Source organism: Silurus meridionalis, chromosome 5, assembly GCF_014805685.1.
Source record: "Silurus meridionalis isolate SWU-2019-XX chromosome 5, ASM1480568v1, whole genome shotgun sequence".
Lineage (NCBI taxonomy): Eukaryota > Metazoa > Chordata > Actinopteri > Siluriformes > Siluridae > Silurus > Silurus meridionalis.
The window spans coordinates 20,573,524-20,601,367 of record NC_060888.1 but is presented as its reverse complement, the minus strand read 5'-3'; the positions used below and the strand labels follow the sequence as shown (position 1 = coordinate 20,601,367).

The window sequence follows — 27,844 nt, the reverse complement described above, 5'->3', positions numbered from 1 at the left end:
AAACCAAGCACACATGGAAAACTTATGCTGAAACGTATTGCATGCAAGCATGCAGAGTCAAAATGTAACTCGGGGAGTAAATTTCAAATTTTGTAATTTTCTCAGCAACCAAAAACCAATGTTAATGAGAATATAATGTCATGGGTTAAGCTAGGCAAGCTAAAAAGTGATTGACCTCTCGAAAGCAATTAGCGATTGAAATGACAATGTTGTTTGCTAAAGATGTGCCAGGGTTTTGTAAAGCCTTTTGTTTCAGATCCACTTTATGGTTTATGCAAGTATTTTTAAACACAATTCCTATTATACACCGCAAGGGTCTTTCTCAATTCAACAGGGGGCCAACAAAAGAAAGCTCTGTTTCCACTGAGAGAGGGACTTATATTGCAAACACTCTGTATACAGCATGGACAAAAATATTTAAAAAGAACATCTTTAACTGGATATTATAGTAGAAGGGAGTATAGATTTTAATATCTGTCAATAGTTAGACAACAAAATTAGGAATGAGCAATGAATAAATGCATTATAAAGCATTTCTTACATAATAAGTAAAGAGTTGTGGTTAACTATTACTTACACAGTGGGAGAGAAAGAAGGAATAATAAAGACACACACACAGAGAGAGAGAGAGAGAGAGAGAGAGAGAGAGAGAGAGAGAGAGAGAGAGGGAGAGGCAGTTGCATTTCTTATTTCTATTTTTAAGTGTTTCTTAATGTCTTTATATTTCATTTAAATACCAACCATGTTTTCTGTCCCAATGTACTTAAATTGTATTTCGTTTGAACAATGTGTGCTTATATAACTACTTTTAGTGTCACCTCATTTTACCATGGGGAAAATAATAAATTAATTATTGTAAATTATTTAAACCAAATGGATTTCTAGAGGGATGAATTTACAGTCTGGGACAGAAAGAAATCAGGCCAGGGCTCGCTTTTTCATAGCATTCTGTGTAATTTGCTTATAGCCACTGGTGGCGCTGTTGAACGTTTTTTAAATACTTCAAATATTCAAAATACTTCACATTAGTTAACAACCAGTGTTAGACGAAGTACACAAACCATGTACTTGAGTTAAAGTCGAGATACACTCGACACTCGACTTGTGCTGCCTTTAAACTTTCACTAATGTAACAGTACAAATGTATTTACCATTAAATGTACTTGAGTATCCAAAGCTGAATCAGTATTTTATAATGCTGATTATTGTAGAGAAATACAGATAAAAATTAATTAAATAAAAAACGCAACATGTTTATTATTTGGAGGTTCATGGGATGTTTACACTGGATAAAAAAATTCTAAATTGCACTGTTGTATTTCCACGTATTTGTGTGTGTGTGTGTGTGTGTGTGTGTGTGTGTGTGTGTGTGTGATAAAGTGGTGTTTCATCCAGGTTGTATTTCCTTACATATAGTGTTCTTGGGATGGACTCCAGTTCCTCAGACCCTCAGATCCTCAGGCAGTAACTAAAGATTAATTATTATTATTATTATTATTATTATTAATAGCTTAATATAAACATGTGTATAAATAAATAAACATTCTATATTTCAAAACACCTTTTATTACTCTCTATTCTATCTATTATTTACTATTTATTATCCACTATTTAAAAATATGTATACACCAAACAGGCAAACATCATGACATTATAACATTATAACCAGTGAAGTGAATAACACTGATTATCTCTTCATCATGGCACCTGTTATTGGGTGAGATATATTAGGCAACAATGAAACATTTTGTCCTCAATGTTGATGTGTTAGAAGAAGAAAACTGGGCACGTGTAAGGATTTGAGTGAGTTTGACGAGGGCCAAACTGTGATGTCTAGACGACTGGGTCAAAGCATCTCCAAAACTGCAGCTCTTGTGGGATGTTCCTGGTCTACAGTGATCAGTATTTATCAAAAGTGGTCCAAGTAAGGAACAGTAGTGAACCGGCGACAGGGTCATGTGCGGCCAAGGCTCATTGATGCATGTAGGGAAGTGAAGGCTGGTAGCTCATATTGTTTTAGCTGCAAAAGGGGAACTAACACAATATTAGGCAGGTGGTCATAACGTTATGCCTGATCGGTGGTCATAATGGTATGCCTGATTGTTGTACATATAATTTTAGATCATGCTGCTTTACTTTAAATGTCCACACGATGTCACCATATCACTTTGTTTTTTAACACAAATATTTCCAAATTTTTTTTATAAAACACACACACACACACACACACACACACACACACACACACACACACACACGCATAATGTCAACAGATATATATATATATCTGTCAATTGTCCTGTCAACTTCCCCATAGCTGTTTGATAAGCGCTGACGTCACGTTCCGACAGGTGCTCTGCTGCTAAAAGTGCGTCCCTACATCCGCGTTGTGGCGTCGTGCAGCGATCTGGGGATCATATCCCACGTGTGTCCGAGGTGGACTGTGGACTCGGGTGGACATACTGGACTCTTACTAGCCTGTAGTTTGTGTTGACGTGCTGCGTGGGGAACGTGGCGTTGCGCGTGCTCACGTGACAGGCTTGAAGACGCGGAGAGGAATGTCGCCAGAAGGTTACGGCCTGAGTCATGGTTTCGGATTATTCCGTTCAATTCACACTGACGTCTGAAAACACGCTTGAGCCTTTCAATCGGATTTTAAACCGTGCTGAGAGTCTGAACAGCATGAAGCTCTCCGACATGAGTGAGGTGGTCTCCTCCTGGCTGTAGGTAAGATGCGGCGAGGTCCACACCTGCACATCTTTCATCTCCTGCTTCACTTTATAAATAAGTTTCATTAGTTTTTAGTTTCTAAATGTTTCTAAATACCACAAAATGTTTCTAAATGTTTCAAAATACTTCACTTTTGCTTTTACAAGGAGAGGTGACCATTCCGCTTCACTCTGGTATCTCAGGTAGCTTTATGTAAACAATGCATTAACAAAACTAATTTACATTTTAAAGATAAATAATAATTCACTCCTGTTTTATATACATGCCCATATGGCTATATAGTATACTATATAATTAATTTCTAGCATTAAAACTTGTGTACACACCGTCATGTAAAGAAAGAGTACAGAAACAGTGTTTTCATGCTGGGAATTGTAGTTTTAGGTTACCTACAGTGTTATTCAGTTATATGTCAAATGCGTGGCTTATATTTAATGTGTTTGGATTTGAAAGAAATGAAACTGAACTTTTCATTTGAACTCTACAGTTCCTGTCAAAAGTTTGAAAACATCACCTTTTACTGATTTTGAGCCGCACGCGTGTGTTTTTGTTTATATGTAGCACAGTAGGTAAATGACAAAAACATGCAAGAATAGTGAGTCCGGATGACTCCAAATTGTACATTTCGTTTCTAACTGAAATTTAAGTGTAAGACGGAGAGTAGATGTGAGCGGACTACCTTCAACATGGAGATGGAAGCTTTATTTGTCTGAAATGGATGGGACCAACATGGGAACTATTCCAAACTTCCATAATTCAGCCTGGACTACAGCTAATTGAGACCAACTTCAACATACAACAGTGAGCCGAAGCATACGATCAAACCGCGTAAGCATTATTTAGAAAGCAAACAGCTGGATTGAGCGATATCTATCATAAAATGGTCTGCCCAATCACCACACCTAAATCCCATCGATCTGCTCAGATGAACTGGATCACAAGGTCAGAAAGAAATCTCTAACTAGTGAAGAATACCTTGGCAAGTTTTACAAGAATTATTTCTTTAGATGAATGTTTAGAGAAACTAACTGTCTGGATGCCAAGAGTGTAAAAAGCTGTTAATAATGCTAAGGGTGATTTATTTTATTAAAAAATTCTCAATGAATATAAAGCTTAACATCATTTTTTTAATGTACATCTTCATAGCTTTTGAATGACTCTGTTAGTTGCATATAAACAAAACGCCAAAAAGAACATGCATGCATATCTCAATAGTGATAAAGTGTAGGTGTTTCCAAACTTTTGACAAACAAAGAATGTTAACTTACCGGATTTACCTGAATGTCCTATAGGCAGTGTCCACATGTTGAATAATTTTTTTTACATCTTTCATTTTCTTTCATGTTTTCCACAAGGGTGTAAAAAAATTTGTCACTTTTCTTTTTTTTTTATTTATTTTTTTCTGACATTAACACTTTTTGAAATCATTCACAAATCCAAGGCTCCCTAAGTATTAAAATGAATTATAATGCACCATGTAACCCAGCCATTAGGGGGGCACAAGCCAGTGCACTCTTAGTGCCAGTCCCAAGCCCGGGTAAATGGGGAGGGTTGCGTTAGGAAGGGCATCCAGCGTAAAACATGTGCCAAATCAAATATGCGGATCACAAATGAGAATTTCATACCGGATCGGTCGAGGCCCGGGTTAACAACGGCCGCCACAGGTATCGTTAGCCGACAGGGTACCGGTGGAAATTGGGCTACTGTTGGCCGAAGGAGGAGAAGGAGAGGAGGAAGACGTCTACAGAGACGGCAGAAAAAGGAGCAGTGTAGGAGAGTAGAGGTTCGGGTTGGTACTTTAAATGTTGGTACTATGACGGGTAAAGGGAGAGAGGTAGCTGAAATGATGGAGAGGAGAAAGGTAGATATGCTGTGTGTTCAGGAGACCAAGTGGAAAGGAGTAAGGCCAGGAACATTGGAGGTGGGTTTAAACTGTTTTATCATGGTGTGGATGGAAGAGAAATGGTGTAGGGGTGATTCTGAAGGAAGAGTACAGTAAGAGTGTAGTGGAGGTGAAGAGTTTCTGATAGGGTGATGATCGTGAAGGTGGAAGTTGAAGGATGATGATAAATGTCATCAGTGCCTATGCTCCACAAGTTGGCTGTGAGATGGAGGAGAAGGAAAGATTCTGGAGTGAATTAGATGAAGTGGTAGATGGTGTACCTAGGAAAGAACGATTGGTGATTGGGGCAGACTTTAATGGGCATGTAGGTGAAGGGAACAGAGGTGATGAGGAGGTGATGGGTAGGTATGGTTTTAAGGAGAGGAATGTGGAAGGGCAGATGGTGGTAGATTTTGCTAAAAGGATGGAAATGGCAGTGGTGAACACGTATTTTAAGAAGAAGGAGGATCATAGGGTGACGATAAGAGTGGAGGAAGGTGCACACAGGTGGACTATGTGCTATGCAGGAGATGCAACCTGAAGGAGATTGGAGACTGTAAGGTGTTGGCGTGGGGACAGTGTAGCTAGACAGCATCGGATGGTGGTCTGTAGGATGGTTTTGGAGGCGAAGAAGAAGAAAAGTAGAGTAAGGATTGAAAGAAGAATAAGATGGTGGAAACTGAAGGAGGAAGAGTGTAGTGTGAGGTTCAGGGAAGAGGTCAGACAGGGGCTTGGTGGTGGTGAAGAGGTGCTGGATAATTGGGCAACTACTGCAGGAGTGATGAGGGAGGCAGCTAGAAAAGTACTTGGTGTGACATCTGGAAATAGAAAGCAAGACAAGGAGACGTGGTGGTGGAATGAGGAAGTGCAGGAGAGCATTAGGAGAAAGAGGTTGGCAAAACAGAAGTGGGATCGACAGAGTGATGAGAAAAGTAGGCAGGAGTACAAGGAGATGCGGCAGCAGGTAAAAGGGATGTGGCGAAAGCCAAGGAAAAGGCATATGAGGAGCTGTATAAGAGGTTGGACACTAAGGAAGGAGAAAAGGATTTATACCGATTGGCCAGGCAGAGGGACCGAGCTGGGAAGGATGTACTGCAAGTTAGAGCAATAAAGGATGGAGAGGAAATGTGTTGACTAGTGAGGAGAGTGTGTTGAGAAGGTGGAGGGAGTATTTTGAGCAGCTGATGAATGAGGAAAATCAGAGAGAGAAGGTTGAGGATGTGGAGTTGGTGAAGCAGGATGTAGATAGGATTAGTAAGGAGGAAGTGAGAGCAGCGATTAAGAGGATGAAGAATGGAAAGTCGGTTGGACCAGATGACATACCGGTAAAAGCGTGGAGATGTTTAGGAGAGATGGCAGTGGAGTTTTTAACCAGATTGTTTAACAGGATTCTGGAAGGGGAGAGGATGCCTGAGGAATGGAGAAGGAGTGTGCTGGTACCTATCTTTAAGCATAAGGAGATGTGCAGACCTGCAGTAACTACAGGGGAATTAAGTTGATCAGTCACACCATGAAGTTATGGGAAAGAGTAGTGGAAGCCAGGCTGAGAGAGGAGGTGACCATCTGTGAGCAACAGTATGGTTTCATGCCAAGGAAGAGCACCACAGATGCCTTATTTGCTTTGAGGATGTTGATGGAGAAGTATAGAGAAGGACAGAAGGAATTGCATTGTGTATTGGTGGATTTAGAGAAAGCGTACGACAGAGTGCCAAGAGAGGAGTTGTGGTATTGTATGAGGAAGTCAGGTGTGTCAGAGAAGTATGTGAGGGTGGTGCAGGACATGTATGAGGACAGTGTGACAGCAGTGAAGTGTGCAGTAGGCACGACAGACTGGTTCAGGGTGAAGGTTGGACTGCATCAAGGATCGGCCCTGAGCCCTTTCCTGTTTGCAGTAGTGATGGACAGGTTGACGGACGAGGTCAGACAGGAGTCTCCTGGACTATGATGTTTGCAGATGATATTGTGATTTGTGGTGAGAGTAGGGAGCAGGTTGAGAAGAGCCTGGAGAGGTGGAGATATGCGCTGGAGAGAAGGGGAATGAAAGTCAGTAGGAGTAAGACAGAGTACATGTGTGTGAATGAGAGGGAGGGCAGTGGAGTGATGCAGTTGCAGGGAGAAAAGGTGGAGAAGGTGGAGGAGTTCAGGTACCTGGGGTCAACAGTGCAAAGTAATGGAGAGTGTGTTAGAGAAGTAAAGAAAAGAGTGCAGGCAGGGTGGAGTTGATGGAGAAGAGTGACAGGAGTGATTTGTGATAGAAGAGTATCTGCAAGAATGAAAGGGAAAGTTTTTAGGACTGTGGTGAGACCTGCGATGTTGTCTGGTTTAGAGACAGTGGCATTGAGTAAAAGACAGGAGGTGGAGCTGGAGGTAGCAGAGCTGAAGATGTTAAGGTTTTCGTTGGGAGTGACGAGGATGGACAAGATTAGAAATGAGTTTATTAGAGGGACAGCACATGTAGGATGTTTTGGTGAGAAGGTAAGGGAGGCGAGATTGAGATGGTTTGGACATGTGCAGAGGAGGGACATGAATTATATTGGTAGAAGAATGCTGAGGATGGAGCCACCAGGTGAGGGAAGACATGCAGGTAGTTGGTGTGAAAGAGGCAGATGTAGAGGACAGGGTGGTATGGAGACGGATGATCCGCTGTGGCGACCCCTAATGGGAGCAGCCGAAAGAAGAAGAAGAAGAAGAAGATAATGCACCATGTGTTTGTTTATTTAAATGTATCAAGGCTTTTTATTACTTAATGAGAACAAAAATATACAGCATATTACCTAAATAAGAGGTGTGTTGCAACTGGTTACCTAGTAGCGTTTAGCTAGATTATGGAATAAAACTTTTTGAAAAATGTATATATTTATTTTTCTTAATTAGAGATATGAATTATTATAACAATCCATGTTTAATTTCAAAACCAATGTGTTGCACAAAGGCAAAATCAGGGTAAGACTAGAAGATTCCTTTTTTTTCCCTTTTAAAGAGGATACAAATACAAAAGAATGAAATCGGCACCGTGTGGCAAAGCTTGAGTCGCAAAGTGAGCTTTTAATGTGTCGCACAGCATTACAACGGTAAACCTAAATACTTCCACAGTCTCCTTATGTAATGCAAGTTTCAATGTCTAAGTTTTCTGATATTATAATATATTTTAATTATTACATTGAAAAGCGAGTTAGGTCAATCCAAAAAAGAATTCTTAGTTCTCCTTCATCGACCAAATCTTAATATATTTCACTTCACATAAAAAAAGATTTTTGTGTTAGTTATGATACGATAAGAGATCTCTAAGGAATGCTGGTGCTTACTTATATACAGTATCTCACAAACATGATTACCCCCCTCACATTATGACAACACTATAGAAATTAAACTTGGATATATTTTAGAGTAGTGAATGTGCATCTTGTATAACAGTACAAATTTGCTGTCCTCTGAAAATAACTCAACATACAGCCATTATTGTCAAAATAGCTGGTAAAAAAAAAGTGAGTACATCCTAAGTGAAAATGTAAGAACTTTGTCTGTTTGTATTATAATGTGTACATTGTTATCTCGCACTGCAATAATCTTCCTGGGCAATGAATTCACCAAAGCTGCACAGGTTGTTGCTGGGATCCACTCCTCCATTATAGCATCACGGAGCTGCAGGATGTTATACACATGATGCTTCTCCACCTTCCGCTTGCGCATGCTTTTCAGGTGCTTAATAAGGTTCAGAGCTGGAGACATATTCGGCCACACAATCACCTTCATGTTCCTTAGCAAGGCAGTTGTCATTTTGATGTTGGGTTTGGGGTCGTTATGTTGAAAAACTGTCTTTCAGCCCAGTGTCTGAAGGGAGAGCATCTTGTTCTGCTTCAGAATTTCAGTACATATTGTAATCAGTGTTTCCCTACTCAGGACGTCGCCACACATGCTGTACACCATCTGAGCCAAACAAGTTTATTTTAGTCTCATCAGACCACAGGACATGGTTCCAGTAATTCATGCTCTTGGACAGGTTTTCTTGTAAACCAGCTTCAGAAGATTCTTTCTTCTGGAATGACTGCCATGCAGACTGACTTGTTGCAGTGTGTGCTGTATGGTCTGAGCACTGACAAGCAAACCTTCTGCTTCTGCAACCTCTAAAGCAATGCTGGCAGCACTCGTGTCTGTTTTTTTGACGCAGCTTCTGCACCTGTCGCACAGCACAAGGACTCGACTTCTTTGATGGACCCTTGCGAGGCCTGTTCTAAGTGGAACCCATCTTGGGAAACCTCTGTATGATCCTGGCCACTGTATTGTAACTCAGTTTCAGGGTATTACAGATATTTTTATAGCCTCTGCAATATTTGTGGAGAGCAACAATTCTAATTCTCAAATCTTCAGAGAGTTCTTTTCCATGGGATGCCATGTTGAGAGAATTGTACCTAAAGCACCAAATATCAACTGCTCTAATACAAGATACACACATTTGTACGTTTCTTTCAAGCAGACCAAAACAGAAACATGATGAATAGGACATGTGGCTTTGCATGGTTAAGCAACATACAGCTGTTATCACTCAGGGTGTACTCACTTTTGTTGCCAGATATTTTGACACTAATGGCTGTATTTTGAGTTATTTTCAGAGGACAGTAAATCTGTACTGCTAAACAACCTGCACATTGACTACTCTAAAATATATCCAAGTTTCATTTTTATAGTATTGTCCCTTGGGAAGATACACTGAAATGGTTGCTCAAATGTGAGGGGTGTAGTCACTTTTGTAAGATACTATAAGTGAAATAATTATTATGGGGAAGTGGTGCTACAGTGGCTTAGTATAATATAATAATAATAATAATAATAATAATAATAATAATAATAATAATAATAGTAATGGGCTAAACAGACTTTCTCTTTGGATGAGACTTGGATGTTTGCCAGATACGTAAATAAAATCAACAGGTTGTGTCATTATAGGAAAATTATTACCAACTTAGTGGTGTGATGGTGAAATTATCCTAATGTAGTACATATTTTCTTTAATTTCAATGAAGATATCCTTAAATCTTTTAGCCATCTTTTCCCACAATGATTTAACTCGACATTCTGATTTGTGAAAGAACAATGTCAACCTTATTTAATCATTGTTTTTAAATTTCTTTCCTTTACCAGCATCTTAAGACTAAAAAGAAATGTACTTTTTAGTGTACCTTTTACTGTTTATATATATTTCATTTATTCAGTGCATGAGGTATCATAGACAAATCTTTTTAAATTTGATGTTATATATGATTTTATATTTGTATTAGGTTAATTAGTAGAGAAATAAGTTCTCTGACCAACTGGTGTATAAATACTCCATTGTCTGTTGTGAGCATCATGACCAAGCCAAGTCATTTTACATGAGCATTGTTGGAATTTAATGAATCACAGCATGTGCATGACTAAACAAACGTGTGGTTTGTAGTCAAATTGTGGTTAATATAATGAAAACGAGGCAGCTTTAACCATGTAGGATTTCACCAGAGAGCTTCCCTTTCATTTATTGCAAGGCAGCAGGTAGCTACATGATATCTATTCTGTAGCGTTGTGTGACAGCAGATCATGTGCACGTTTGTGTATAATTTGCACCATGCCTTGGTAATTTGTTCACAGCTACTCAGTTGATTGTCTGTGCTTTGTTTAACTTTCACAATAGTGTGCAAGTAAATCACAACTGCTACAGCTTTGAAAGGATGTTTACGCCTTTAACATAAAGTTTAATCTGTGTCTTTTTTAATTTGTCCTCTATCCTGCAGTATTTAAATGTCCACTTAAGCTATTTATTCCCACTCTTATATACACGTTTTAAAATGTGCAACAAGTACACAAATCTCTGTGTCTGCCATCATTGACCCCGTTTGATCCAGGTTCTCTCAATGGTGTCTTCTCGTGTGAGTTCTTTGTGTTCTCTGGTTTCTTGCCCCCTCCCTGAAACATGGCAATGGGTGAATTGGGTATGCTTAATTGCCCTGAGGTGTAAATGATTGTGCGCCTGGTTTAAATATCCCATCCATAGTATATTCCTAAATGCTACGTTTAATAGTGTAATTTCAGATAGCACACTAATGGTCCCCTATAATTTTCTTTCATTGTCTACTTAGATTTTTGTTTGTTTGTGTGTGCACATCCTGCTTCTGGTTTTGTGTACACTTTAGCCTGCTCCTTCAGCAGTTTTCACTTCCTGTTTGTAAGCTGCTGCTGTCCATCAGCCTATTCAACTTTTGTGTGTGTGTGTGTGTGTGTGTGTGTCTATTCGTCCCTACTGGCCTTATCCCTTTTCCTCTGGCTATTGGCCCCTCCTTCCTTTGATTCCACTTTTCCACTGACCCACCCATCCCCCTTCAGTCACACACCCATGCCACATGAGGCCCTGCAGTCTGACTCAGTGGAGAAAGTTACCCCAGCCAGATTGTGTGTATGTGTTTGTGTGTGCTGGTGCCAGACTTTCCTCTTCTGAAACACACTTCTCTGCCTGCGCTCTGTCTACACAGGAAGAACCAGCACCGAATGCTCTCTAACTATGAAGGTAACGATGCACTTTAATAGATATTTTAAGCGATCTGTTTGGTTACAAACCTGCCGGTTTCCTCTTGGCTCGACTGCAGGCGGGTTGCACTGCACTGCACCACTTTATACAGGGCTGTCAGAGCTCAGCAAAACGTGCTGAGCATGGGCGGTTTTGTGTACATGCGAGCTCATCTGAACTAATGTGATTTATCTCTGTTGGATATCTGTGTGGTTTGCTTCATGAAAAAAAGTGTACGCTGAAGCTTAGTATTTCCGTAAATGTTGACACAGCTGATGAGAACAGTCATATGAACAGAGTGAAAACATTGTTCTTGATGCTTTCCTGGCAACGTTGTTTCCTTTATTTGTCATGCAGCATATTTCTATGAAGACTGTTTTATGTTCAGTCAGGGTTTCTTAAGGTCAAGGACCATATGAAAACCTGCAAGTGCTGCAAGTGGCACCGTTTTAAGAAGAGACACTTATGTGCGCACATGGTTGTCTCACCCTGGTCTACAAACAGCAATAATAGAACTTAATAATCATAGATTTTTAGACAAACATGCTAATTTGGGATTTAATTGTACTATGAATAATAATCTCAAGAGTGTATTTTCCCCTTTGGCTAGAAGAACATAATTGTAGAGTAGCACTGTTAGTACATAATAATACCTTAAGGATTGTTGTTCCTTTTGAGGGGTTGTTTTATCGTTCTTACTTTGTTCGGAACGCTCGTTCGGAAGACAACGAACGAACGTTCGTTTGGAAGACAAAAGACACCGGTGCGGTACCCTTTTCAGACTGGAGGATTATATAATTTAAATGAATTGAGCTGTTAGCTGTTTTAAAACCAAATTTCAGTTGCTTGACTTGGAAAAAACATTGCTTGTTTCCTCTTTGTCATCTCATTTGTTATGTCTCTAAGTGTCCTGTGCTAGCCTTTTTACAACGCTAACCTGAAGTTCTGTGTTTTTCCACCAATCAGACAGGCACACATTTTTATTATGTCTCTAAGTTTCTGTGCCTTTTTAAAATGCTAACCTGAAGTTCTGTGTTTCTCTAGCTATCAGGCAGGTCTGGTATGAATCGTCGATTTGGGAGGCTTAGCAGGCAGGGAACCTCAGAGGAACTCCCTGGACTGAATGAGGTGGCTGGAGACGAAATAGGACAGATACCAGTGGTGTCTGTGGAAGATGTGGACAGTACTGAGAATGAAGAAAAGGACACAGAGAGGAAGTCCAAGACTGCCCAGGAAGAGGCAGCGGAAAGGGAAAGGGCAGCTCAGAGGCAGATCATGGCCATACAAGAGCTGGTGGACACGGAGAGGAAGTACTTGAAGCATCTGCAGATTTGCACAGTTACTATCCAAGGCAATCTCCTGAAACTACAGGTAGGTCCTCTTCTCACTTCTGTTCTGAAGTTTGATCTAATCATCTCCATATTCAATCCGTTTAGCACAGACGATCTAATAGACCAGGGGTCTCTAACCAGTAGTGAACAAACACTGGGCCGTCGATCATTAGGTACCAGGCCACACAGAAAGAATTAAAGCTTTAAAGTGTTTATTTTATTACCATTCTGTTGACTTGCATGGTGTGCACAGTGACCGCTTCCACCCATGCCAATTTCCAGCACTTGTTTCAGTCACTTTTTTTTTTCTATGCATCAGTAATTAAAGTTTCCACTGATTCTGCTTTATGGTGAGTTGAGTTACATTTTCATATATGTAATAATAAAATTCGGTATTATATATGCACAATATTGTTTTGTTACGCACTCCTCTGGGTCTGTGGATAAATTGTCTTGTGTGAAACTGGTCCATAGTGTAAAAAGGTTTAAGATTGCTGTAATAGACAGTCTGTATGTAGATTGTAGACTTGACTGTAATCTGATTAAGCGAACTGTTCTTTTTTGAGGCTAATGTAATATTTAATTTTTCCCACATAACAGAAACTTGTCTATGCTAAAAAAAATTTCCCTTTTTGAAAGTGTTCCATCTATATAGCAAGTTAGTTTCTCTAGTTATTTAGACCCTTAAAAAAGTTACAAATAAACATCTAACAGAAAATGACACAATATCAATGTAAAACATTTATTCTGTTTTTGTGAATCATTGATCATAAGAAACTATAACATATTAGAACAAGTTAATTAATTAAATCCTGTGATTTGCTGCTACACAATTCTCAATGTTGCTGTTATAGAAAATGATTCATCACCCAATCACGAAGGTGAATTGAACAGTTCTCTGCTACAAAATGTTACATAAATACCTTTTGTAACCCCTCTAGCCCCCACTTCCCAATCTGGATGGAATGTATCAGCACATTGACAAAGTGATGGATGTGTCCAGCCGACTTCTCAGCATCCTAGACCAGACAGACATGAAGCCTAGTGATCCTCAGTACCTTGAAAAACTCTGTAAGTATTACAGGAAAAAACTAGACTGTCAAGTTCAGATTCCTTTGGGTGTTTTTTTTTTGCACTGGGTGACCTTACGTTGTAGACACCTACATCGTGTATTTGTAGACATACATAGTGCCAAAGAGCAATCATGAATTTCAAGTTCAAATTCCTCTGTACATATTTTCTAATACACACCCATCACTTCAAGCATTTGAGTTGTTTGATTGGAATGTGCCAAAATTAGCTCAGCCACACTATGAAAACTGCTATGTAATGATGTAATTGCACCAGACTGTACAAACAAAAGGGACGTGAGAAAAATACTTCTCAGCCTCAAGGTGTTGTAAACAGATCCCCAAACTGAAGCTGAAAATAAAAGCTATTTTACCAGCCATGACAGAAAAATGACCTTGTTTTTAAGACTCAAGCTATTCTTTGCTAGAGTTGTTTTTTTTTTAGATTTGAGCAGATAAAAATATTAATGTTGATTCTAACCTTAGTTTGAACTGTTTTTTTTTTTTTTTGTAGGTAGCTCTTTCCTGCTTATGTCAGAAGACATAGAGGCAGCATACAAGGAATATCTGGCCAACTATAATAACATCACAGCTATAGAGAACAACTATAAGCAGAAGGAAGCCCAGTGGCTAGAAATGGTGAAAGTCATCAAGTCCTCTGCGTAAGTCATTATCACACAGCCTTTTATCACCTTGGAATCAATGATCTGGTTGATTGTCTCAGCAGTCTGTCACATTTATTACATAATGTCCTAAAAGCTTTTTTTTTTTTTTTTTTTTTGAGTCGATAAAAGGTACATGAAGTGAATGTTGTTTTTTTTTATTATTATTATTCAAATAACTTATGTCGGTTTAGAAGTTTTTCAATGTTTAGAACAATATAGTAAGTTATGATTTGTTTTGCCTTTTCTTTCTGGTAGACAAATATCATCCCAAGTGTAAATGGGCGGATGAATATGTGTGCCCCAGACAGATTCAGTAATCTAGCACAGATAAAGCAGTTAGTGCAAAGAAATGCATTATACTTGCATATATAAAATGACATTCGGTAACACCCAGATAAGGATGGTTTCCTTTTTGAGTATGATTCCTCTAAGGGTTTCTTCCTCATGCCATCTCAAGGAGTTTTTCCTTGCTACTGCCACTTGCTTGTTCATTAGGGACTTTCAGTTCTAGGGAACAAACGTATACATTCTTTTATAACCACTATATCTGTGTAAAGCTGCTTTGAGACAATCTCCTTTGTTAAAAGTGATACAAATAATTGTAAAATTGAATAAAATGTTCAGTTTATCACATTATATTATTAGCGGCACCAATTAGGGACTTTTTGCACTTTTCTTTGTGTCTCCTCCAGACCAGACGTGAACGCCTCGACTCTCAGCTTCTTCTTGGTGATGCCCGTACAGAGAATTGCCCGCTACCCCCTGCTGTTGCAAACCATACAGAAGCACACTAATACCCAGCATCCTGCCTACTCTCTGCTGGAGCACACAGCCCACACCGCCGTCCAGCTGAACTGTAGAATTAATGAGTACAAGCGCTTCCGTGAAGTGGGTGAGAACCTGACTTTAGTTATGGAAACATTTACACATCAACACCGTTTGCTTATGGAATTATGGTTGGCTTTTGTATATTCACTGAAGGGTCTGTTTATCATATCTCACTCATTGTATTTTTCATTTTCTTTTACTTGGAAAGCTGATAAGTACAAGAAAACTGAAACCCTGACCATTAAAGACAAAATCAACCGACTGAGTGGACACAGCATTGCTAAGAAGACCGCCAGACTGGGCCAGTACATTAAACATGAAACTGGTATTGTACCAAAGGTAATGTGCTCTGCTTGCTAAATCTCTCATATACATTGTTTAAAGTGAGATTACGCCCTGTTTCAGCTTAATCCTCAATCTGCATAGGCTTTGTCTGTTTTATGTTTAGTGTAAATGAGCCTGATGGGCAATCAGGCCTGCATGCATACTGTCTTTAACACTTCACACACTGTGAATAGCAACAACAGGGTTTTAGCAACAGGCAACAGCCGAAACTCAGAATCAGATTGCTGGAAAGATATGCACAGTTTAAAAGCCTTGCTATTTATATGCATTTAGGACACATTGTTACTCCTATAAGTGATGCTTATTTTTTTTTCTTTATCGAATTTAGCTAAAGGATGAAGAGTTTGATGCTCTTGCAGGCATTTTCTTTGTCTTGGAGAAGGGTGTCACAGAGCTGCATGCCAACATGACAGCGTATCTCAGCCACCTCCAGGTAGGTTAAGAATGCGAGGTTCCTTTTAAAAACTCTTCCATTATTATGAATTTATTTGAGATATTCTGTCATCTAATGTCGCATTTGTCAGCGGTAGTTTTGCTTGATGTGCTTATTTCCATTGCTGTTTTAGCTGGTAAGAGGAAAAAGCAATATAGAGTTCACCCTGGGATGAAGGATCTGGACAATTTGTCACATCTGTGTTTGGATATTGTAGTGTAAATATGCAGAACTGTGAACTGTTTTTCTTACAGAGGTTCCTCAGCTGTAGTCCAGAGGAGGCCGATTTGGACCTGGACGGCGAGAAGGTTGCTCTCTTCTCAAAGGAAATTACTGTTGCACTCAGACTCTGGATATTCCCTGTTTATGTGAGTGAAAGTTTATGCATAAACGATAGAAATAGGAGTCATATCAGATCATTTTCAGTTTCATTTTAATGAGTTTTCTGGACCCCTATGAGCATGCTGAAGGTGACAGAGAAGGCAGATATGTTGTGCCAATGTTTAGAGTAGAAGTTTCAAAATGTTAATTTCCATTCCAAAACATTTAACCCAGTCAGCCCCAACAATCATCCAGTACAGATTATGTGCTGAATATGTTAATAAACGTACATTTGGTTCCTGCAGGAGATTCGCCTAAAGAATCTGGTATTTAAACCATTGTCTTCTCTGCAAGAGCTGATGGCTGGGCCTCGCAACCTGATCCGCAAGAGGCAGGACAAGCTGTTTGACTTTGAGAGAATTGAGGAGAAGAGTAGCCTGAGCTATGATGAGCAGGCCATTGCCAACACCTACAAGACCATCAACACACTGTTGCTCAACGAGCTGCCTACATTCAATGCCAATGCCTTGCAGCTGCTTTGGGCCACTCTTGGTGCCTTCAGCTGTCTCCAAAAGGACCTGGCCATGGACATGGAGCAGCTCACCACCAGTTTTACTCATCAGGTTTGTAGAAGAAAGGCAGATGGGAATAGCACAATGGCTTGTGTAAAAAGTGTAGGCGTAGCTTAAGGCAACCAATTGCTGTAATCCAGTCAATGAAACGGATCTTTGTTTAGCGCTCTTACGAGTCCATTGGTGCTTAGTTGGAACAAGAGTTGGAATTTTTACATTTTACTACATTGGTCTAAAAAAACAAAACAATTCACATTATCAGGTTATACCCCTGGGATCCACCAACCAAGAAATATATCTTGACCAAAATTCTGAACATAGATGTTATAATTATATCGTTCTCTTTCTCTTTCTTTATGCAGCTTCCACACACTGATTTAGACAACAGTGCATTCTGGGAGTGGGCGGAGAGCACAGTGCTGGAGGGTGCCAGGAAACTGGAGAGGCTGTGTCAGAGCGTTCAGGATGAGCTCAACGCTCCCATTGTGCAGGTCCGTCTAACACAGAACCCACCTATTTGTCCTGTGTGTGTGTGTGTGTGTGTGTGTGTGTGTGTGTGTGTGTGTGTGTGTGTGTGTGTGTGTGTGTGTGTGTGGGCTCCAGCATGTCCACACTTAATCATTTTTTTTTGCGCTTGTGAGCATAGCAGAATTGTGTAGTAAAATGTGCTCAGTAGCACCATTCACATTGAATTATCCAGCACAAGGGTCATGTGTTTCAGATGAGCCCACCCATTAAGCAAACTCCTATCTAAGCTAAACACAGTATGACAAGGCATACTGTATTGCAGCTGGGGAAAAAACATCTGCTGTCTATTTGTACAATTCTTTTAGTATAACCATATGATCAGGCTATAAGAAATTGGAAAAAATCTAGAAATGAAGTTATATTCTTTTAACCTTTAATTTTAATTGAACAAAATAAGGACACAGGACACAGTTGTCATTATTTATAATGGTATGGCTTTCCTGTTTGCTAAAAACGATTACCTCACTGTCTGTGTGGTTACTGATAAGATCATTTCTTCATCTGACAAGAATGTTGAGAAGTGCTTTTTCATGCAGCATTGCAACATGCTTAAGCTATTGAGTAAAAACTACACTCTGATACTGTCATTTATACTGGCCTCATCATAATCAGGCCTTGAATCACCAACGTCCAAATGCTGTGTATGATCTGTGACTTGCTTTTTTCATATGGGGCATGTAGATATGATTATGAACTTAAAAGCTGACTGGCTAATTTCCGCCCCATTTTGAGGGCTTTTTTAATTATACACCCGACACCTACAACAACAATTCAAAGGTCACGTTGTGTAAGAAGTGATGACCTCATCTTGGTATACTGTATTTTATGGCAAGGGTTTCATTGAGCCTGGCAGAAGCTCGCAAGACATTAATACTGTCGTCATGGGCAATAATTAGAACAGTGAGTCAGATACATTATGCTAACCGCACTACATTTTGCTACGGTGAAACAGCGTCTGTAGCTGACAGCTCCACATAAATGCATTGTTATGATGATAACTCTTGCATTTATCTCGTTTGACAAAATAAGTAGCAGTGACGCCACTGTCACGCTTCATCAGTTTTTCAAAAGGCTACATTTTTACCATATCTTGATATTTTATATGACAGATTAAGGTCTTTACTTTCATTGCAGTGGCTGTCACAGAGTCAAGTGTGTGAGAGGTGTGGGAACATTATTCCCATCAATTGAACACATATTGTTCATTTTGCATTTTATTTATTATCAGTCTTTTTATATATATATATATATATATATATATATATATATATATATATATATATATATATATACAGGGAGTGCAGAATTATTAGGCAAGTTGTATTTTTGAGGATTAATTTTATTTGAGGATTTAATTTGAACAACAACCATGTTCTCAATGAACACAAAAAACTCATTAATATCAAAGCTGAATATTTTTGGAAGTAGTTTTTAGTTTTAGCTATTTTAGGGGGATATCTGTGTGTGCAGGTGACTATTACTGTGCATAATTATTAGGCAACTTAACAAAAACAAATTCATACCCATTTCAATTATTTATTTTACCAGTGAAACCAATATAACATCTCAACATTCACAAATATACATTTCTGACATTCAAAACCAAACAAAACAAATCAGTGACCAATATAGCCACCTTTCTTTGCAAGGACACTCAAAAGCCTGCCATCCATGGATTCTGTCAGTGTTTTGATCTGTTCACCATCAACATTGCAGCAGCAACCACAGCCTCCCAGACACTGTTCAGAGAGGTGTACTGTTTTCCTCCTTGTAAATCGCACATTTGATGATGGACCACAGGTTCTCAATGGGGTTCAGATCAGGTGAACAAGGAGGCCATATCATTAGATTTTCTTCTTTTATACCCTTTCTTGCCAGCCACGCTGTGGAGTACTTGGACGTGTGTGATGGAGCATTGTCCTGCATGAAAATCATGTTTTTCTTGAAGGATGCAGACTTCTTCCTGTACCACTGCTTGAAGAAGGTGTCTTCCAGAAACTGGCAGTAGGACTGGGAGTTCAGCTTGACTCCATCCTCAACCCGAAAAGGCCCCACAAGCTCATCTTTGATGATACCAGCCCAAACCAGTACTCCACCTCCACCTTGCTGGCGTCTGAGCTTGTGTGTCTTGTTCAGTGGTGGTCGACTTTCTGCCTTTCTTACCTTGGCCATGTCTCTGAGTATTGCACACCTTGTGCTTTTGGGCACTCAGTGATGTTGCAGCTCTGAAATATGGCCAAACTGGTGGCAAGTGGCATCTTGGCAGCTGCACGCTTGACTTTTCTCAGTTCACGGGCAGTTATTTTGCGCCTTGGTTTTTCCACACGCTTCTTGCGACCCTGTCGACTATTTTGAATGAAACGCTTGATTGTTCGATGATCACGCTTCAGAAGCTTGGCTATTTTAAGACTGCTGCATCCCTCTGCAATATATCTCACTATTTTTGACTTTTCTGAGCCTGTCAAGTCCTTCTTTTGACCCATTTTTCCAAAGGAAAGGAAGTTGCCTAATAATTATGCACACCTGATATAGGGTGTTGATGTCATTGGACCACACCCCTTCTCATTACAGAGATGCACATCACCTAATATGCTTAATTGGTAGTAGGCTTTCCAGCCTATACAGCTTGGAGTAAGACAACATGCATAACGAGGATGATGTGGTCAAAATACTCATTTGCCTAATAATTCTGCACTCCCTGTATATATATATACAGTACAGACCAAAAGTTTGGACACACCTTGTGTGTCCAAACTTTTGGTCTGTACTGTGTATATATATATTATATACACAGTACAGACCAAAAGTTTATATATATTATATATACAGTACAGACCAAAAGTTTGGACACACCTGCTCATTCAAAGAGTTTTCTTTATTTTCATGACTATGAAAATTGTAGATTCACACTGAAGGCATCAAAACTATGAATTAACACATGTGGAATTATATACATAACAAAAAATGAACTGAAAATATGTCATATTGTAGGTTCTTCAAAGTAGGCATCAAGAGAATGCCAAGAGTGTGCAAAGCAGTAATCTAAGCAAAAGGTGGCTACTTTGAAGAACCTACAATATGACATATTCAGTTGTTTCACACTTTTTTGTTATGTATATAATTCCACATGTGTTAATTCATAGTTTTGATGCCTTCAGTGTGAATCTACAATTTCCATAGTCATGAAAATAAAGAAAACTCTTTGAATGAGAAGGTGTGTCCAAACTTTTGGTCTGTACTGTATATATATAATATAATGTGCTGTGGTATTATATACATTATATTATCCTGTGCAGTTGTTTTGCTTTGATCAGTGACAACAAAAAAATAGTTTTAAACATAATTTTGACACTTTGCATGTGTGTGTGTGTGTGTGTGTGTGTGTGTGTGTGTGTGTGTGTGTGTGTGTGTGTGTGTGTGTGTGTGTGTGTTTGGTCTGTCAGCCTGTTGTCGCATGGTCTGAAAAGCGTCTGAAAGAATTGATTGACAAACATGGCACAGAAAAGATCTACCAGCTGACTGGGCCTGTGGTGGCCACACGTGACCTCGACCTCACCATGAACAAAGGCGAGCTGGTGGCTGTGATCAGTGAAATGGACACCCGAGGGGACCGTCGCCGCTGGCTGGTGGACGCAGGAGGTATTCTTTACCACTCTAATAGCAAGATTGCAAAAATGTAGTAATACATAATCCATTTGTGTCCATGCAAACTTTTTTAACAGAATTACTTGAACACATGCAAAGTGAAATATTGTTTATTGTACATTAATAAATGCAATATTACCCTTACAGCATTTTTGTATTTACATGCCAGATTTAATAACCACAGCTTATTTTTAAGATTACACCCTGTGGTTAAATAATTGTTTATTATGATTTTTATTAATAATTGTGATTCATTTACTTAAAGCCTGGATTTTATTTAGTTCTATGCTGGATTTTATTATATTGTTTACTTTTTATGCACGTCAGCGCATTATTACCTGTAAGGCATACACTGTACTGGGTTATTGCAGTAATAGGAGGGCGTGTGTTCTATTTTATGTACTTATTTAATTTATTTTGGTTCTGTGGTTATGGTTGTGTTGGTTCCTAAAGCAAAGAAAGCAAAGGCGTAGTTTTAAAAAGTAAGTTTATATAAAGTGAATTTGTTGGTTTGTCCCTTTAACAGGTTTTGGAGGTGTTTATAGCATCAGAATCAGGTTTAATGGCCAAGTGTGTTGACACACACAAGGATTTTGGTTCCAGCTGTTAGTCACTCACAAACAGACATAAATAACTTAGACTATAGTTTAGACTGTAATATAGACAGTACAAGTATTAAAAAGTCTCTACTGCTCATTTGTTGTCACTTTGTATTATGTATACACCAAAATCTGTCTTTTGTCTTTTCAGGTCCCAGGGGTTATGTTCCAGCATCCAGGCTGGCTCGCTACAACCATGTTGCCATGCCACAGCCCCCAGCTTCCCCAGTGCTCAATGTGACATCCAGTGGGCCCGGGACACGGAGACATTCATACACACAAGGAATACAGCCTGTCCTCACTATGTCTACACCCTGCTTTCAGGTAAACAACACAGACACTTACTGTTTTGTCTAATTTATGTGTCAGAGAGATGGAGATCCAAAGAGTATTATTGCAAAGATGCTTTGCCTTGAGAGCATCAACCACAAAGAGATTATATATTTATAGATAGATAGATAGATAGAGAGCGAGAGAGAGAGCGAGAGAGAGAGCGAGAGAGAGAGCGAGAGAGAGAGAGAGATTAAAAAGTACACCCTCGCATCAACATACGCGTTATATGCCTACATATAAGGAAGGGTAAATGAGTGCATGAGCTTTGCGTAGCTGTGGAACACAGGAGTAAAATTACAGCCTTGCCAACCATATTAGAATTTTAATTCTCCATGGTTGCAAACTCGCACTGAATAATTCATTCATGTGCTTTGGCTGTCAATCTGCATGTTATTTTGCCAACTTCACTGAGAAATCTAAAGCCAAGATGAGTTGCTCTCTATCTGGGTGGGTGTGAGTGTGAGATTTATGGCAGCTGTGACCATAAAAGTGTGGCTTTTTTTCCCCTCCTCTGCACCTTCTTTTTTCCTGACAGTGTCATTAATCATTGGGTCATTAAACACAGCCAGGCAACATCCAATTTAAGAGATCTGTTGTATCCTTCACCTTTGTAAGCTCAGGTGAGGGAGGTTAATATTTTGCCCACAATGTAAAATCTATATAAAAGCTGTTTGTTTTGGTGGGGTGGTTCAGTAATACAGCAAGAAGTGTTAGTTGTGATTCTGGTCATGAGTTTCATGGCCATCTTTCTGCCCTCATCTGTGTTTTTTTTTTATTATTATTTATTTATTTTTTTTATCAGGAACTGTGGGATTGTTCCTGTAGTTTATATACTCTTCAAATCAAAATCAAATCAAATTTTATTAGACACATACACACACATACAGAGTACCACATGCAGTGAAATGCTTTTTACGACGGTCCGGCATTCAATCATAAAGGGGAATGGAATATTAAGGGAATGGAATGAGGAAAAATAAAAACCAAGACCATTGTCCTTAAAGTGCAGTATGGTGTGGTATAAAGTGGCACTGTGCTGTGCAAGTCCAGAGTTAAAGTGACAGTGCAGAGTGTTTATGCATGTATTTGTGATTGATAGACGTTTTATTTGTAGAAGGCATTACATGTAATGGCCACGTGGGGGCGTGCTTAATCTTTCTATGTTTTGAATCTTGCTTTGGCATAAGAACAGTAAATAAGTTAATGTTTATATCATTATTGTGTATATAATGGAGTGTAAAACCAACAAAGAACAAGTAAGCACAACATCAGTAAAACTCCCTGTTGCTTTGTATGCCAGAATCTACAATTTTTCCTCTTTTTAATTAAAAAAAGGAAATAAAACACAATTGGGTGTTCTGCTATCTGTAACAGTACACAAAGTTCACGGTTCAGTTCAATTTCAGTACGGTGAGGGGGAAGAAAAGCAAAACATAAAATTGCTTATCGTTTTTTATTAATGCAATTTATTTACATTTTTAAAACAATTTTCAATAAAATGCCTGCGTGGTTAAACAATATATAAGATAATATTTTACAAATAGAATAAATCTTATTAATGCAATTGGCGTTTTCATTATATTGAATCAATTGAATAATCAATTAAATTGATTAAATACATTTTTTTAAATAGAAAAATTAAATGAAAGTTTACATTTGTTAGACCGCATTTGGGTAATACAAGTGTGTGTGTGTGTGTGTGTGTGTGTGTGTGTGTGTGTGTGTGTGTGTGTGTTACATTTAATATAAAATATTCTAACGATATGTTCTATCAGCATAATTAAACAAATGTCTTCATTCCTTCCATCCTTCATTCATTTACTCCCGCGATATGTGGAATTTGGAATAGGGACTAACGCTATAAATTCTTCAGCTTTTTCATGCATGTGCAAAAAAAATCTAATTTTGCTATGCAGTGTGTAGCCACAGTGACACTGCACTAACTCTAGTTTCTTTTTTATACCCCTAGCATACACACCTAATACACATATATACAGTGGGGGGAAATAACTTTACAAAGAAATGAACAGTCTAGACTTTTTAAGGTAGGTATATTTTAACAGAGAGAGAGACAAAATATAAAAAAATTTAATAAAAAATAATTTAAAGAAAGGTTATAAATTAATTTGTATTTGATTTAATGAAATAAGTGTTTGATCCCCTACCAACAAGCAAATATTCTGACACCCACACACCCAAATTAGTCCTGTCTCTTTAAGAAAGTACTCCTAATATCAAATGTGTATAAAAGAGAATCACAGAATCAACCTCTTTCATTCAAACCTCTTCACCACAATAGGCAAGACCAAAGAGCTGACAAAGGACATCAGGGACAAGATTATAAACCTGCACAAGGTTAGAATGGGCTACGAGACTTATAGATTATTTTTTTAGATTCTGTCTCTCTGTTAAAATAAACCTGCCATAATTCTTCTAGACAGTTCATTTATTTGTAAGCAGGTAAACTCACAAAATCAGCAGGGGATCAAATAACTATTTCCCCCACCGTGTGTGTATGTTTATATATATATATATATATATATATATATATATATATATATATATATATATATATATATATATATATATATATATATATATATATTATAGCAGCTCCCTCACTATCCCTCTTTTCTTTCTTGAAATTGATAACAAAAATAAGCATCCTATGTATGCATGATGTACCATGGAAGTCCTTCACAACCTCTTTATCTCTTTAAAGCTGCTTTAAGACAATATTCATTGTTACAAGCACCATACAAATAAAAATATTTTGAACTGATTTATTAATTGCTTTCAGGTGTAAACATGAAGTTACAACCTTTAAATACTTTTTAACATAACAGTGATTAGTTCTTTATCGGTTTATGTAATGTATCCGCTATACCTGTTAATTATAGCTGTAGAAACAATAACATATCCCCTTTATTATATCCCTTGCTGCTGCAGCTAATGCTAGATCTGGACAGTATTAGACCATTCAGAATGAAGAATCCAGCATTGCTGTTACACAAGTTGTTTTCTTGAAAGCTGCTGCGTTTATTAAAGAAACAAAATAAGGACTAATAGCGGCGTGTGGATGGATTTTCCTTCTGCTGTATACAATTATTACGTAATGTATTGTTAATGTATTCATCCTCTACAAATGGCTACTGTGAATTATTTCGCTTGGGCCGCATCCCAGTTTGCTCTACAGTTAGGCAGAAGTGGAAAAAAACACATTTATTAATTACCCCCCCTTTCTGTTTTTTTTAGGTGTTTGCAGGGTACGACTTCACAGCACAGAGCAGTCACGAGCTGTCTCTGCGGGCCGGAGAACCGGTGCGTGTGGTAGAACCACACGATAAGCGGGGCAATGCCGAGTGGAGCCTGGTGGAGGCGCGGGGTCAAAGAGGCTACGTCCCCTCCAACTACCTCGCCATTCTGCCCTCAGTGGTGGCATCGCCCACCCTGCCTCACCTCTAGAGTCTAGCATCACAGCATGTGCACACTACAGACACACACACTAGTCACTGTGTGCACACACTTTCTGAAGAGCTCTCCATGCCAGTGTGGGCATGAGATGGTTCCTCTGACCAGTCTGTGAGCTGGAGTGGTGCTTGGGCTTCATCGAATGCCTCACCTGTAGATCAACTCGGTTCAAAGCTGCTGCAGAGGGGGCCGTTTGTCACAGCCAAACTACCAGGTGGAGATGAGCTGTGCGGCACTGATGGAGTGTGTACCGTGTGGGTGTAACAGACTCTTCTGCAGAATTATTTGTCTGTTCGAATTGCTCTCTGACTGAGCGTGATCGAGGGTGCAAAGTGATACAGTGAGAGGATGAAGAGATGACTGACTGCTTCTAGGCCTCAAGCTCTGTTCTGTATTAAGTGTCTCTGAGAAGCTCAACAACTTAATGTGGATTTGAATTATATTAATGCAGAAGAGGACATTATTGCTAAAACTGGATAAGCTTGAGCTTGTTTTTTTTAAACCTGTAAGACTGTTGTCAGTGTTAACAAGGTTTACTACTGATTGTTTTTTAACAGAATATAAAATTATTCCTCAGTGAAATGTATAGAAGGTACTGGAATGTTTTTTTTATAGTAGGAGATTCTGTGGAATTGAAGGCTATATTGTTATTGTTATTATATCTATATTGAAACATCATTTATATGTTTTAACCTGAAATTTTGAATTGCAGAACATTTAAATCAGGATGATGTAGTTGTCTTTTGCCATTTGTTTGTACGTGTTGCACTGAACTTCTGCACAAACCAGTTACATGCTGCAGTGTTTGCACGCCGGCAGTTACTGTTGCGCTCCACCAGGGGTCGCAGAGCTCCATTCTCATAGTTTATCTCTTCCCTGGAATAAGCTTTTTCTGTTCACTGATTTACCCACCGTATGTTCTCCTAAGTAATCATGGATTCTCTGCTGTTCACTGTTGTGTGGAATTGTTTTGTGGCCATACTAAAAAAATAAAAGCATTGTGGCTTCTGTTGTAAGCATTACCTCTATAAGTATTGAGCTTTAAACAAGAAAACAGAGGTAGAATAATCTCTGCACTCTGGTGAGAAGCAGTTTTTGTCCTCCTGTTCTATTGTAAAGCTTTACTCAGACACTGGAATCTATTAAATTATTTTTGGTCCCCAGTCAAAGCTTTGAAAAGTGTATAAACATGTTTATGTTGTATTTAAACCTATTAAATCGTCCACTTGCTCAGAACAATTTGTACAATTTTCTTTGCTCATGTTTTCATTTTGTTTAATTTTTTTCCCATCAGATTATAAAAGTGACGACTTGGCGATCTGCTGATGGCTGGAGCTTGACACACATGACATGGACCCTGTTGGTACTGATTAGGGATTTATTTTTGAATGCAGAATCCAGGGTTCGGTGCTGCATTTAGCTCAAACACAGCCATTCCTGTGAGAGCGTGTGAATGTCACTGCACCACCAGTCATGGCTGTATCTCGCTTGCTGCACACAGATGCATGTTCAGTGTTTGTCACTGTCTCCTCCCTCAGCCATAGTCACTTGTCAGCAATGATTTGATGCATTGACTCCCTTCAGCTACCGCCCCCTCACTGTGGCACAACACACTATAAATAAATTTATCTATTCACTAGGCTAAAAATAGCTTCTTGTCGGTAGGATCCCTCTGCCTTGCTGCACTCCCTCTATGACGCTGTTAGTGCGTCTGTTTTCTCTCGCGTAACACTGATTTGTTACTCCCCTTCCTTTTTTTAACCTTCATCTCAAAGCCAGGGTGGGATGCTAATCTAATACAATGAGGCTCCCTTATGTCTTTGTGTGTGTGTGTGTGTGTGTGTGTGTGTGTGTGTGTGTGTAGTGTTGAGTAGAATGTACAGAGGAAATCAGATGAGAATAAGAGGATTTATGGGAATATAGTAAACCTATAGGTTTCTATTGGATTTTTCCTTTTTGGCTTCAGAAGGTGCATCTGTATCCACTACTCTGGAGAACGTTAGTTCCAGTCGAGCGAGGGGCCATCATGCTTCTAAGAAAATCTCAGAGCTGCAGTGCAGGAATAGCCTGGGATTAAAGGCACTCTAATCAATGCTTCTAACTTCTGCCAGACTTGCCACAGAAGGAGACCATCTCCCCACTTTAGTCCTTTCATCTAAACCTTTTGTCAAAGCTGTGCTCAATCCCAGAACACTGTAGTGTCCTGTTCCAGTAAGAAATGCATAGTTACACACTCAATCTCATAACCTCATCTTGCTTCAGTTTATATTGGTACCTAGACTGGAAGTCCCCTGGTTCGAACCGGAGTTGTCGGTGTGGAATTAAGATTTTCTTTCCAATGTTTATGTGGGTTCCATCTGGGTTCACTGGTTTCCTTCCAAACAAGTGAATCTTATAAGCATTGTGTCCTGCAATGGTCTAACATCCCATGCAGGATCCATTCCCAAATCACACCTATTGATTCTGGGACCATCTTAGGATTTCCAATGACCCTGTTCAGGGTAAAATGGTGACTAAAGACAACTAAAGGAAGAGAAATTAACCATCAGCACTAGA

The 27,844-nt window shown here is 39.0% G+C and overlaps 1 protein-coding gene across 2 annotated transcripts; it reads left to right on the top strand.

Annotated features, from left to right (window-relative positions):
• The first annotated feature begins 2,259 nt into the window (after positions 1 to 2,259).
• Positions 2,260 to 26,310, top strand: arhgef37 (Rho guanine nucleotide exchange factor (GEF) 37). 2 transcript variants are annotated; one of them, XM_046850196.1, is made up of 13 exons: positions 2,260 to 2,727; positions 12,192 to 12,518; positions 13,420 to 13,549; positions 14,063 to 14,210; positions 14,906 to 15,105; positions 15,250 to 15,380; positions 15,715 to 15,819; positions 16,074 to 16,187; positions 16,446 to 16,763; positions 17,075 to 17,203; positions 20,684 to 20,879; positions 21,636 to 21,808; positions 25,073 to 26,310. In XM_046850196.1, the coding sequence occupies exons 2-13, from the start codon at positions 12,210 to 12,212 to the stop codon at positions 25,280 to 25,282; spliced, it is 2,163 nt and encodes a 720-aa protein (XP_046706152.1). In that variant the 5' UTR covers positions 2,260 to 2,727; positions 12,192 to 12,209; the 3' UTR covers positions 25,283 to 26,310. The 2 variants fall into 2 exon arrangements, with proteins under 2 accessions (XP_046706152.1, XP_046706151.1); XM_046850195.1 differs by lacking the exon at positions 2,260 to 2,727 and adding an exon at positions 10,951 to 11,147.
• The last annotated feature ends 1,534 nt before the right edge of the window (positions 26,311 to 27,844 follow it).